The sequence below is a fragment of the Struthio camelus genome, chromosome 8 (genome assembly GCF_040807025.1).
Source record: "Struthio camelus isolate bStrCam1 chromosome 8, bStrCam1.hap1, whole genome shotgun sequence".
NCBI lineage: Eukaryota > Metazoa > Chordata > Aves > Struthioniformes > Struthionidae > Struthio > Struthio camelus.
The window spans coordinates 28,112,652-28,126,119 of record NC_090949.1 but is presented as its reverse complement, the minus strand read 5'-3'; the positions used below and the strand labels follow the sequence as shown (position 1 = coordinate 28,126,119).

The 13,468-nt window shown below is 52.2% G+C and overlaps 1 protein-coding gene across 1 annotated transcript; it reads right to left on the bottom strand.

Moving 5' to 3' along the window:
- Positions 1-246: 246 nt before the first annotated feature.
- Positions 247-12,851, bottom strand: LOC104143626 (vitamin D3 hydroxylase-associated protein). Its single transcript, XM_009674219.2, has 16 exons — positions 12,774-12,851; positions 11,655-11,891; positions 10,809-10,922; positions 9,992-10,132; positions 8,951-9,084; positions 8,067-8,273; positions 7,432-7,472; positions 6,424-6,548; positions 6,031-6,156; positions 5,609-5,706; positions 4,931-5,030; positions 3,825-3,868; positions 3,276-3,315; positions 2,258-2,366; positions 1,638-1,783; positions 247-1,020 (listed from the first exon to the last, which is right to left on the bottom strand). Exons 1-16 carry the CDS (start codon positions 12,849-12,851, stop codon positions 247-249), a joined length of 2,514 nt encoding a protein of 837 aa, XP_009672514.1.
- Positions 12,852-13,468: the final 617 nt, after the last annotated feature.

The window sequence follows — 13,468 nt, the reverse complement described above, 5'->3', positions numbered from 1 at the left end:
GGTAAAAACACTTATAAAATCCCATGCCCCCAAAAGCTCTCCTAGCCAACAAGACCCATAACTTAGCAAGCCAAATGAGGGGGAACGTCTCCTCTCAAAGATATTTTGAGAGGTTCAGGTGTTGCTAAAGGATCCCTGGCACTTTTCACAGGCACAGGAACTGAATAGTGACAAGGAGGGTCAGCACAGCAGTGGAGTTATATTCCAGGTTTTATTTCCATAGAGGAGAAAGTGGAGATTTGCATGTCACACAGCAGTGAGCTTAACTCGGGAGATCGGCTGGCTTTGCTCCTTGCTTGACATGTCACCTTCAGTTGCCTGTGTTTGCACATGAGGCTCAGGTGCAAGGGGCTGTGCGTTCCTCTCTTCATCTCTCTGGGATGCCTCTGTTTGCACATCAAGCTCGGGTACAAGGGGGAGTGGGTCTCTCTCTTCATCTTTCTGGGATGCTTCTGTTTGCACATCAGGCTCCGGTGCATGGGGCTGTGGGTCCCTTTCTTCATCCTTCTGAGATGCCTGTGTTTGCACATCAGGCTCTGGCTCACCAGGCTGCAGGTCTCTTTTCATGTCAGGGGGTGGAATCAGCATTGGCACTTCACTCTGCTCATCTGACCAGGGCATCAGTGTTTCCACATCAGGCTGGGATGACACTTGCACGTCACTCTGCATGTCTGGCTGGAGAGCAGCTGTTTGCAGGTCGTCCCGCAGGTCCTCTGCAAGGGTGATTTGTAAGGTCGTTCTTTGCAATGTTGGGTGCTCCTCTGTCTTGCTGATTACGCTGGACAAATCCAGAAACATGCTACTTGGCTTTTGGGATTGCTGATCCAAGGAGGCTGCTCCCAGTGGGACCTGACTTGGTCCATCTCTCTGGGCTGCGTCAGCCCCAGACGCATCAGTTCTCCGTTTCTTCTCACAGGTCAGTCTTTCAACCTCTTTCATGAACCGAAGGCACAGCTCCTCCTGCCATGGTAAAGCCACACACTGGACGGCCACAGGCAGCCCCACAGCACCTTCCACAGCCTAAAACAGACGGAGAGCACAGAAGTATGACAGGAGATGCTCAAAGGCTGAAGATCAAATACAGCTCCAAGCTCCAGTGGAAGAAGGGTCTCCAGGACCTTAACAAAAAACACCACAGAGCAGAAGCCACACACAGGAGCTCTGTCCTGACCCAGGGTCTCCAGGAAGAGAGAAATTCAGGGCCACTTCTTCTAGAGGCAGGTAGAAGTGGCTTTTTCACCAGCAGCCAGACCAGTCCCCAAGTGGTCCCATATCCAGCAAATAATAGTGTCACCAGCAGCAAACACTTGCCAGGAGATACTAGTCAAGGCTCTAGCTGAAAGCGTTTGGACTATGCCACCAAATCAGCTCAACGGGATCAGGCTATAATATGCCAAAGACAGACTGGCCAAGCCTTAGCAATAACACTTCAGCAAAGGAAGGCAAGTGTAAGAGCAAAGACCCCATATCCTTAAATAGTGCCAGGTTTGGGGCTGCATGACAGCAGCCGAGGTTGTCACAAAGCCTGTGTGACCCCACAGCCCACTGTGGGATTACTATGATGTGCTGAAGCAGGCTCTGGAGCAACGAGATCACCCCGGGCTACCCAAGCCCCGAAAAGGACCTGTCTTCCTCACCTTCCTCAGCTTCTTGTCCCATGGCTCATCCAAGTACCCACTGTAAAGCTGCAGCTGTTCTTCATCTGCCTCTGTGACCACAGTGACAGGTACGACTCCCGCAGGGAAGTTGAGGATGTTGTACAACATGGTGGAGGACAGAGTGGCTGGGGAAGATGGGGGGAAGGAGTGAGAGATCCCAGGGGCACGTGTAAGGCCTGAGATGGACTTGCATCCTCCTGCTTCAAACGCAAGCACCCAAACCACACAAGTAGAAGCAGAGCCAGGGGCACTTCCCAACAGGGAGCTTATGCTGACTGCTATTAACCGTAGGCAGAGGAGGGCAGCTGAACCAGCTAATTTATCACGTCAGTCCCCCATCCTGAAACCTTCCCAGTAGCTGATATATTTTTGGTGTTCAGAATCTTCAGGCTGTGCCCATCCCAGCTTTCACTTTACCTTAACGTCACCCCTTGAGACTTTCTCTAACCCTACAGGCAGGATGAGAGGGGAGGGCTTGAGGTACATGGAAACAAAGCTAGGACTTCCACAAGGAATTTTTTGGATTTCTCTACCTCCAAAGAGGTTTGATGGATTTCCACTTGAGCCTGTCCCTGCGTCATCCGCTCTTTGAGGCTTACCAAGGTTTGTCTCCAAGTAGCCCAAAGTGAAGGCCGGTCCCAGCACAGGGCACAGCACAACATCCAGGTCAAGATTCTTCCATCGGGTGATGAATTCCCAGCGATAAACCTTGCCAGAGAGAGCCAAGAGGTTGTTATGCATTCCAGGATGCACTAGCCTCCTCCTCTCTCAGGAGCTCAGGGTGCTTTGCCAGCTCCACAGGCGATGAGAGGCGTGCAGAGAAGTGCAGACCGGCCCCACCACAGCGCTCAGTCCCAGGAGGGCTCAGGAGTCTATCCCCTGTCTATACGATCCTATGTCTCTCTGCAGCACGTTAGCAATCGGTATGGACATGTCTTTTATGCCTGGGATGACCTCAGTCAAGTGTTCTTGAGTCAAATTCACTTTCACCTCAGCATTAACTAGAAAAAAGATCTTCCCTACTCCAGTGATTTCTCATGCTCAGCCCCTGACAGCACTGCTGTATGCTGCACCCATTTGTAACCTGTTACTTACAGCTGTCTGCGAGCAATATTGGAGCGGCACAGACCAGGGGTAGTGACTGAAACCTTACGGTGTTTGCTGAAAGCAAACAGGTGAACACCATGAGAAGACTGCAAGCACCAGGAAAAAGGGACATGTTTGGGTGCAGTCACCAGTAATTCCCACTTCTCTGAAAGGGTTTGGCTGTTTTCCACTGAAGATGCAATCTTTGATGCTAACAAAGACACATACTACATTATAAAGCTGGCTTCTGGGGAATCTTTTCCTTCCCACGGCTGTAACAGTAAAACTGTCCCCTATGGAGCAGCAAAATTCAATTTTGCATTTTTTGCAAGAAGCATGGAGCTATCTGGGTTTCACAGCACACTGCTTCCTGCATGGATGGAGACCTCACAGAAATCAGGGATCTGGATTTTATCTGTGGATGTCACGCAGCAGCCTGAGGACCTATGTCAAACAGCTGTCACACCAGTGGCAAGACAACCTCACTCAGGAGCAGGGATGGTATTCATCATGTTCAAGGAGCCACGTTACCATTATGGCAGTGTGGAGGTCTGCAAATTCCTTCGACGACCTGCAATGAGCCAAACACAAGAAAACTGTGTTGGTCACTGAGCGGGCATGTGGCCGGGCAGGGGCTGTTCCATACCATGCCTCCCTGGGGAAAGAGTCAAAGCGTGTGCCATGCAGTAATGCCACTAGCCCCACACATAAACAGGTACCCTGAGACATGCTGCAGCAAAGCTCTCCTTAACCTGATACTCACACTACAGAACAAGCCCAGCTGAAAACTTGTCGCTACACATTTATTGTGGCTCTGTAGCCATATAATGGTTACAAGAACAATTTCTGGGGCTGTGTTTCCTGCTAGCAGGGAAAGGAAGCCCCAATCTTATGATCGCTCTCATGTCTGCTACTCGTGCAGTTGCCATCTGGCTAATCCACCCATTGGAGCAGTCATTTCCAAGCAGAGGGACCAACTAGGACTTGTACCAGGCTCTTCTGCTCCATGGTACGCTGCAAAGCCCCCTTATGCAGCAACCTGCCCCCACTCCGGGGTCTGACCCCTGAAAAGGCTCTTACCGCACTCCACACGGCATGTCCAGACAGCTGGTGAAACATGGGAACTGCAAAAGAACGAACAGCGGTTGTCAGGACAAGGTGGGGATCGCTGTGGTGGCTGCAACAGAGCTGTGGTTTTGTTCTGGAATAAGTGGGCTTGACCCCCTAGGTCCCCTCCCACGCCACATGCCAACCCCCTTCCGCTGGTGTCCTCAGCCCCTGTGCACCCTCTCCAATTGCAGCCACCAGCACACCAAGGCTGGACTGCCCATGCTGTTCTGTAGCCTCTTTGGCTCCTGGGAGCGCTGCCTCTCCCACTGCCTTTGCTACTGCTCTGCACGTCACAACCAGGATGTTGAAATGGGTTTGTGTTTTGCGGCCTGAGAGCTGAGGCATGGAGCAATGATCTGCCTTAACCAAGGGCCATAGTGAAGCCAGTGGCAGAGTTGAGGACGCAGCAACCTTAGTTCACACGCACCAGCTCTAACTACTAGCTAAAATTCCTGTCCCAGTTGGAAGGCTGCTGTTGGCAATAACCAGAAAGACGTTTGCTTTGGCCTCTCAGACAAATCTGAGCCTCATGTTGACCATTCAACTCCTACCACAGGCTCCTACTACCCCTAGAATAGCTTAATCCTAGCCCTTCTTTCAGAGCTGATGTTTGGAAGTGAGCGGGGAGAGAGCAGGCACTGTCTCACGGCTGGGGAGTCAATGGGCTTTCAGAGGGCCTGAGCTGTGCCGCACAGTTTCTGTCTGACCCTGGACCACGGGCTACAAAGCAGAGTTCACACTGCCAGGTTACCACAGGGTTCGAGCTTGCCTTTGGGTCTACACTGCCTTCATTTTGGTTATTGCTCCACCTTGGACCAACCTTTCACTTGGGTATGGGGCCACTCCAGTCCAAGCCCACCACCACCACCCCTGCATCCTTGCAGTGCCGACACAGCTGGCTCAAACCAGAAAGCTCTGGCATCCGGGTTCTCCTTTTGTTGATGCTGTTGTGCGCCTCAGAGTGACTCAGGAGCCCTGGGATGGACCCAGCACCATCTCCTCCTTTTGGGAAATATGCAGCACCTGAGCAGCCCCTCTGCACCTGGCCAGGATGTGGTAAAAGCCAGGGCGCTCACCAGAAGCTTTGTGAGACAAGCCAGGATCTTCTTTAGCACAGCTGGGAGTTCATCACAGCAGACAGGGTGGCTGCAGCCCGGCTCCAGAGAGTCCAGTTTGCTTGGAGAGAAAGACGAGGGGGAGGTGGGCAGGAGTAAGTCCCATTGCTGACTATGAACCAGGTCTCAGTCTCTGATTTTTTGACACCAATGCATGGTCAGAAACCCTGTCACCAAGAAAAGCCTCCCCCTGGGAGAGTCCTGCCATCTCCTGGCCACCCTGAGTGCTGCAAAGCAGAAAACTGAGGCAGAGCTCTGCTCCCACCCAGCAGAGCCCTCCATGATGCCATCCGTGCTCTGGGACTTCAGTGTCACCAAACAGCTTATGGGTAAGCATGGGAGGCAGTTAAACAGGGAGGAAACTAATTGTCTGTCTCCGCTCAAGCCACAGTAGTGATCTACCTGTCTACACTGAGCCGGGGAGTGGGACATTTCATCTGGGTAAAGCTTCCCTTAGACATTTGAATTAGGCCCAAAGAGGCAAGGCGAGGAGCAGATGTTGTTACTGTTGATGTCTTAGTGCATCAGATGTGCTGCAGCCTGCAATATTGGGAGCCAGCCCACCTTCCCACAGTCACCCGGCACTCTTTCCTCACTTGTCCTGGGTACAGAGGTGGGGATGGGATGCTTCAACCATACCGCGTGTCTGAAGAAGCACAGCCACTGTCAGCAAAGAGCCCCTTCACAAACAGGCTGTTCATTGCATATTCAACACTGGGAGGGACGAAGGGGATCATCTGGGAGAGGAAGAAGACAGGAAGTCAGTAAGCAGAGCTCATAAGAGCTGATTTCCTATCTCTGGGGTGTGGGTTTTCTGGTGTCTAATAAAAGGCTGAGTATACCCATCGCCCTTCTCTCTTGGGGTGTCGTAATGGGAACTTCCCCCCTCGCCTTGATAGTCTATATCCATGACCCTTTGAGACCTCCTTACCTTGGAGACCTCAGTGTCTCTGTCAAAGTGGGCTAAAATTGGCTAAGGAGTTCAATAAGAGAAGGAAAAAGTAGGCAGAAATGCACATACACATTCACACACACCCAAGGGGCCCACCTAGCTAACCTACCGTGTGTCCAGCCTCCTCGAGCAGCAGGCGGGTCTCATGGACAGCCCGAGTCACACAGGGTGGGAGCAAGAAGTAGTCATCCAGGGAATAGAAGCCAATCCGAAGGGGAGTGGGGCTGCTAAACACCTGTGAAGACAAGGACAAGGAGCTGTAGACAGGCTGGAGAGAAGCCCAAGGTGCAAACTCCATGCAGAGGCTCTTCTACATTATCTTCTCTTCCATCCTTCCTACTGTCTTCTGTCCTCAACTCTTGTGGTCTATCTCAGTCTTCAAGAAGTTAAGCCCCAGGATAGCTGCAGAGAGCTCAGTGCATGGTGCCATGTATTTTGGCTCAGGTAGCAACCTAACGAGCATTACTTCCATGTGTTGACCTACCACTCTTAAATGAACTACCTCCATGTTGAAGGGGATGGGTGGCACGGTGGGGTCCAAGCGAAACATGTCTTCACACAAAAGGGCTCTCATGCACAAGGCCAGACTGTCCACGTCTCTTGCTATGGGCCCCATCACACCTGCAGCTGCCACAGAGAAAAATATGCACAACCTCTAGGCCAAATACCTGTTCCTCAGCTAAGCTGGTAATGGTCATAAGATGTGTCAAGGGTGGATGTGCTGCTACCACACAATATGGTTCTTCTTTCTTTCTATCCTTCCCACCTCCCATGACCCTCAAAGACTTTTTATTATGCAGCTACCAAACATAGATAGGAAAGATCCATGAGATCTAGCCCACAGGTTCACTTTATATGGCCTCTGGTAACATCATTTTTTGCATATGTGTGTTTACCTATTGGTGATCAAGGCACTTTCTGGTCGGGGCTGAGAAGGGGCTTTCCATACCCACTGTGACAAAACTGACATTGCCAATAGATCGACATGCTCTGTGCCTTTGGCCCTTTGGATCTCCATTATCTCCTCTGCAATAAGCAGGGAGGGAAAGGTGCTTCCTCCTCCCTTGCCCCAGACATGAGCAAAGAACAGAAGCAACGCTGGTGGGAAGAGCTGTCCCATCGCAGGCAAAATGCTGCTTGTCATTGACTAAATGGAGACCGTAAAAATACATGGGAAGGTAGAAAAAATCAGCTTGCAGAGTACATCTAACAGAGGGAGGCATAAAAATGTTGCTATAAGGGTGTAATTCTCAGTGCTATGAGTGCTAATTCCTGCCCCAAAGACCTTAATTATTAACCCTTAAACACCCACAGGATCTGACTCCCATTGACTGAAATGAAGAGCAGGCAGCCAGAGAGCTTGGTGGCTCTAGGCACCAAGCCTAGACCTGACCAAGATGAGCCACTCTCGTATAGGGCCACTCTTGTTCTCTGAGGGAGTTTTTTTATCAGCACCAATAACAAGTGTCTTCCTTGCTTTTGAGCTCTCCATACCCAGAACCCGACTCACCTGTTTGAAGGCAGTGCGCTGGACCACTAACTCCCAAGTAACTATGGAAGACAAAGAAACATTTTTAAACACAAACGACAGCAGTACCTGGGACTCAGGGACAGAGGGTGGGACAGAGGTGAAAGCCTGCCCCTGGGGAAGTCACCCAAGGTTTGAGATCAGAAAGAAAGTACTGTGGGCAGGGCTGCCACTAGGAGCCCTAGTTGCTACAGGTCCCTCGGACACTGGCAACACCCATAGTTGCTCTTGTTCTCCCTTCTCTGGCCACTGGGTTGCTTTTTGGCTTGCCTCCTAAAGGATATAAAGTTTCTCTGTGGATGACAAGACAGGTGGGCTGGACATTTGGTAGTCCCTTCCAGACTAAATGTCAGCTTTTCTGGGTTGGTTAAGCCAGGTGATTTCTCCTAGCCCTTTGCCTGGCTTTGGAGGACAAGGCTAGACTGCATCCATCCCATCTGCAGCTCTTGAGACAAAGTCTCTTCAGGGTATCTCTTCCTGAAGTGGGAAGAGCATGCTAAGCACTTCAGCCTTGCCCTGCAAGGGGCTGGCCGGGAATTCAGTTTTGCTAGTCTGCAAATGTTGGTCAGGAAACACAGGCTTTCAGCAGGGCAAGCAGGGCAGATTCCAGCACCTACCTCAGTCTGTCGCTCGTGGGTTTGAGACCGCACAGTCCGCAGAAGCTGGACAGCAGGCGGATGCTGCCACCAACATCCAACCCAAAGCCCAGGATGGAGCCTCCCCCTGCAATGAGCGCTCCCTCCCCTCCAGAGCAACCTCCAGGGCTCTTCTTGCGGTTGAGAGGGTTCAGCGTCTGGCCGTAGATAGCATTGCTGCAGTCGTAGCTGGGGGAGATCAAAAGGGAAAAGTCAGTCCCTAGGAACTCGCTCATCATCCCTGCGGTGGAGGATGGGGGAGCTCAGTGGGTAAGTTCAATTGGCTGAGAATGACTTGAGTAACTCAGAGGTGGACAATATGGACAACTTGGCCAATACAAGCCTGCTGACGATGAATCTCGGCTCTTCTTCCAACAGCAGTGCAAGCACAGGGGAAAACAAAACCCTGAGGGACCACAGACCTCACGAGTGGAGAACAGAGGGAGGGAAGAGGCCGGGCATTTGCTACTGTCCTCAGCTTGGCTGCATCCATATGATGGAGCATCGGTGGCTGCAGGGTGGCCAAACAGAGAAGTATAAGGGGCAGAAATGGGTGCAGCTTGAACCATGGTAGTGCCAAGAGGAAGGCCCTGAGGTGGCTTCAAATTCAAGCAAGGGGTCAGAGTCTAAGCTGCCTGATCTGTGAAACTTTATAGAGAAATCAGTGCTTGGTGTATGGCAGAGCAGCTACTGAATCGCACTCTCCCCCATTGCCTGTCTCCAAGCTTCCTGAAGCAAAGGTCTCAGCAGTGCCTCAGGGAGTCAGGGGGCATTTTCTACCGACCCCCAAGACCATGTCCCAGTGCACAGGGCTAAGCTTGATACAAAACAGGGCCACCATTAGGGGAGGAGGTCCCACCAATTACTTGATCACGCATTGTGCCGTGTTGGTTTTCACAAAGGGGATGGCTCCTTGGCTCCTCAGCACTCTCACCAGCACGCTCTCCTCTTGCTCTAGGAGGCTGAGCTTCTGTCCTGATCCACAGATGCAGCCATAGCCCTTGAACCCAGAGGGCAGACACAGAACTCATTAAAGATATCAAGTGGGGATACAGCACTGCTGCTAATGAGCAAGCTTGCAGGCCCAACTTGAGGGGAGAAAATGAAACCATGTCCCCAGCCTGAGGCTCTTCCCCAAAAAGAGTTTGACACTCTAGGGAAGTTTTAGCACCAATGCGTAGCTGCAGTTAGATGCAAATAGACCTTTTTTCCCTTCTTCCCAACCCCAGGCTCAAGTGACTCTAAACTCTATGACGCCCTCCCCTACCCCACACTTTTGCATGTCAGTCCTCTCTCCTTCCCCCATTGGGCTTTTCCCCTTCTGGAGATCTGACTTCAGGTCCCTTTCCCCTCACCCAGAGCAGGCTTTGCTCACTCCTCACACCTCCAGCTATCCTGTTGCTGTAATGGCTCTGAGCCCTTCACCTTTCTGCTCCTACCCAGTCCCATCAGAAGATGCTTGACAGATCAGGTTTTTGAAGTGGGACCATTTGGAGGAACGGGGTTTGAAAGTCAGTAGCCACAGAGTCCCGCAAAAGACACGATTCCTGGAAACAGGTACCATGGTGAGGCAGCCACTGAAATCAGTGCAAGCAGCTTCAATCCAGGGAGAAAAATTTGCCTCCTGAAGAGGCAACCAGGGTTGGGAGCTGAGGAATCAGTGTTGTGGTTCAGTGCCTTGCCTACAGCTGGAGCTGGAGGGAATTGCCTTAGGGAGGCAGCAGTTTAGGGTTTATGGCATTTATTTCTAACCAGCAGGATGCAGTGGTGAGCAGACACAGGAAAAAGGCCGTAATAAATCAGGCTTCTTCATGACATGGCATGTGCACTTCTGCCCAGCCCTGATGGCTCACTGGCTCTTAGCTCCGCATACTAAGGTTCCCAAATAAGGGGACAAGGGGAAACACCTTGCAAACCACATGATCCTTAATGCTGATGGGAACACCGTAGAGCAACCCTTTCTTCTGGTTTCTCATTTCCTGGATATGGTGCAGGCAGCTAGGAATAAACGCTGTCACGCAGTTCACCTCCTGGTTGACTTCTAAGGCCTTAGCATGGAAGCACAGAACAGAAGAGAAAGGCCAGTCACCTCTCTAGTCCATGTAGGCCACTGTCTTCACCTTACTCTTTAAGGTTATGTGTTAGCAAGAAGAGACAAACCATCACTATCTTCTAGGAGAGTCTCTATTTGACCTAAAAAGTGCTCCATCCTGCAGTTTCCCTTTGAAGTTCCCTTTGAAGGATCTTCAGGAGCTGAGCACTTCATCTGATGGACTGTATCTGGCCCACGAGCCCCCAGCTGACAACCTTCCTAATTGATACCTGAGGTTCATTCAGTCTTGAAAGAAAGCAGGATTTTTTCTCACAAAAGAGATTTTAAACATATCACCATCTATCTTGAGCCTGGCACTTGTGATAGTTAATGCCCCTTTGGGGACCTGAACTGGATTTCCTTCTTGGCTCTTTCCAGTCTGGTGCTCCTGCTGCTGTGGAAGGCAGGTGAGGTGCCCTGCAGGCACACAGTAAGGCAGGATCTGTCCCTGTACCAGAGTACCGGTCCTCTGCACAGGCAGAACAAAGGAACCAGGGCCATTTCTGCTGGACAGGTGACAAAGAAAAACGCAAGGAGATGATAGACTTATTTGTCCTACAGTCAGGAAAGGAGTCTCTTTAGACTGGGGGTTTGTCTGCTGCCTGTCCCGCCTGGCAGGGCTGGTCCCTCACCTTCTCTATGTAGGAGTAGAGGACGCTCTCTGGAGACAGGGAACCTTCCCTCAGTTTCTCCACCAGCTCCAACAGCGGCAGTGACAGGATGTGGCTAATCTGGACATCTGGGTTCTGCAAAGATGTCAGGAACAATTTAACTTCACCAAAATGAACTCCTGTTTGTAACAACCACAAAAGAAAAACAGGTTCACACTGGGATTCAGCCCTACAAAAGGCTAGGCAGCTGCTAAACCAGCTGTGCTAGGCACTGCCAGCACATGGCAATGCCAGCAGTGTTTGGAAAATCATACTGACTGAAGGTTCAGCTGCAGGTGAAGGGAAAGAGCCTGCATGGAAGCAGGAATGATTTGCAACTAATTTAGGACCTGATCCAGCCAGCATTAGGCTGAGCAATCCTTTCCCTCCAGCATGCATGGACTTAGTGAGCTCTGGACCTCCATCTGCTTCCCAGTGTGCGAGAAGCAGGTGCCCTGAGGAGGAGCATGAGATATAGGCTATGCAAAGGAGCTTGTGCAAGTCTGGTCCTTTTCCGGACCAGTTCTGCTCAGCTCTGTTGGTGGAGAATATACGTGAGCGCTCCCTAATCCGCTCCAGAGCAGAGTCCACCAAGCTGGCAAAAACTACCTGTTCGACCTGCTTATGGTAACTCAGATACTCCAGCTTGAAGCAGATTAGGGAGCAACCAGCTGTACCTCTGGCCGTGCTCTGGAGGAGCTCCTCCTCAGTCAGGAGGACTAGCATCTTCTGCAGTCAAGGGTGCCTACAAAGTGAACATATGTCCACACCCTCGGTTGAAACGTGCTGTTTTCTTGAAAGGAGCAAAAGGAATCAAAGTGACACTACCTCTTTCTTGAACTGCTGGACAGCCTTCTCCATCTGCTCCAGGGCCTCTGCGTGGTGCTTAGCTCGGACAAACTTCCTCTTCATCAGCTTTCTCACAGCCCAGGCGAGAGCCATGAGGGCTGCAGTGGAGCTGCACAGCAGGACGGGGATGGAGCAAGGGTTATCCCCAAACCCTGAGAGGAACTGCTTCACCTTCTCACCGATCATGGTGGCAAAGCCTTCTCCAGAGTCAGCAACCTACATGGAGAAGAGAAATGAAGGAAAAGAGGCCGCGAGCTGCCATCAGCGAAGCTTGGACCTGCTTCCCAGTAATGCCAGGCTGGACAGCCGTGGGGAGTGAGGCCAGACCCACTTCACCTCTCCAAAGGGGGGCCCAGGCAGTTTCTCCTGGCTGGGGTGTGGGGCTCGGCTCCACGGCACATCGGTGCCTTCAGACCTTGCGCCGGCCCCTGCTGCCACCCCCCGCACGGCAGCCACAGGCCAGCGGCACCGCCGGTGCCCAACCGCCCGCTTCCAACCGCCGCCTGGAACCCACCGGTGGCCGGGGGCGCGGGCAGAGCCGGCCGGCACCGCTGCGGCGCTCGGGGCCCCCCGCGCTCCCGCAAAGGTCCAGGGCTTGCCACCATCCCTCACGGCACATCCCATCCACCGTGCTTGTCCTGCTTGCGCTTGCCTGGCAGAGGGGAGAAGGTGGGTCTCGGGCAGCGGTGCCTGGGGGGACCCGCGTGCCAGGCTCGAAGCGCCTATTTTATTTTCTTCCTTCCAATAAGATGAAAAGCCACAAATCTTTCCCACGTGAGAGGTGTTAAGCTGGGCTGACAGCGGGGAGAGGGTACAGGAGTCATTTTCATGGGACTGCAGTGCCCGCGGAAGCTCGCGCTGCCATCTAACCCTCCAAACCCCACAGCCAAAATGAATGGGGAAAAAAAAAAAAAAGAAAAAAAAAAAAGGTGGCTGGGAATGGGAAATAATAGCTGTTACTGCACATTACCTCCTGACCCAAATTAACAGGGAGATGCTTACCCTCAAACACAGAGCAAGAAGCCGCGAGCCATGAGTTCAGAGAGGGCTCCTCGCCCAAACAGCCTACGCCCGGCTGAAGAAGGCCTCTCACGTCACGGGCTTCAGCCTTTCCACGTCGAATATTCGCCTGGTTTCACCATCCTCTGGCACGGAGAGTCCCAGGACACCGTGCATGTGCAGCGTGGCATTTCTCCCCCTCCCAGCCAGGGCCTCTCGCCAGCCGCTGTGGTGCTACCAGCGGAGCCCTGACAGTCTGACACAAAGCCAGTGGCCTGACAATAGCGCCAGGAAAATCGGGTCCGGGGGCATGTCACCCTCCATCACGTTTTCTAGCTCAGCACCACATCTGCCAGGCACGGCTGAGGCACCGCCGATGCTGCTGGGAGGCAGGAAGACAGAGCAAACATCCCAAATCCTTCCCACCAGGTTTTCCATGATCCTATAGAAAGCATCTAAACAGGACAGCTTGAAACATTCAGGCATGAACTTTTGCAAGCAGTGAGGGTTTTTTAATGACAGGCTCGTGGAGAGATAAATCATTTTGGTGTTTCTCTCCAAACTGCAAGCGCGGGCAAGCACTTCCCTGGGGGAGTAAGGACGCCAGTTTTCCGGGCGGGACGCTCCAGTGTTTAGCAAAGTGCAGACACTCACCCACGCCTTGCCTAACCCATGCTTTGCCTGAAACAACGTGGACTCTGTAGGGCACAAGCCAAGGGCATTAATCGTTTTTTTTCTCCCCCACCCTTTGCCTATGCCAGCAAGGACTCTGTAGGGCACAGGCCAGGGCATTA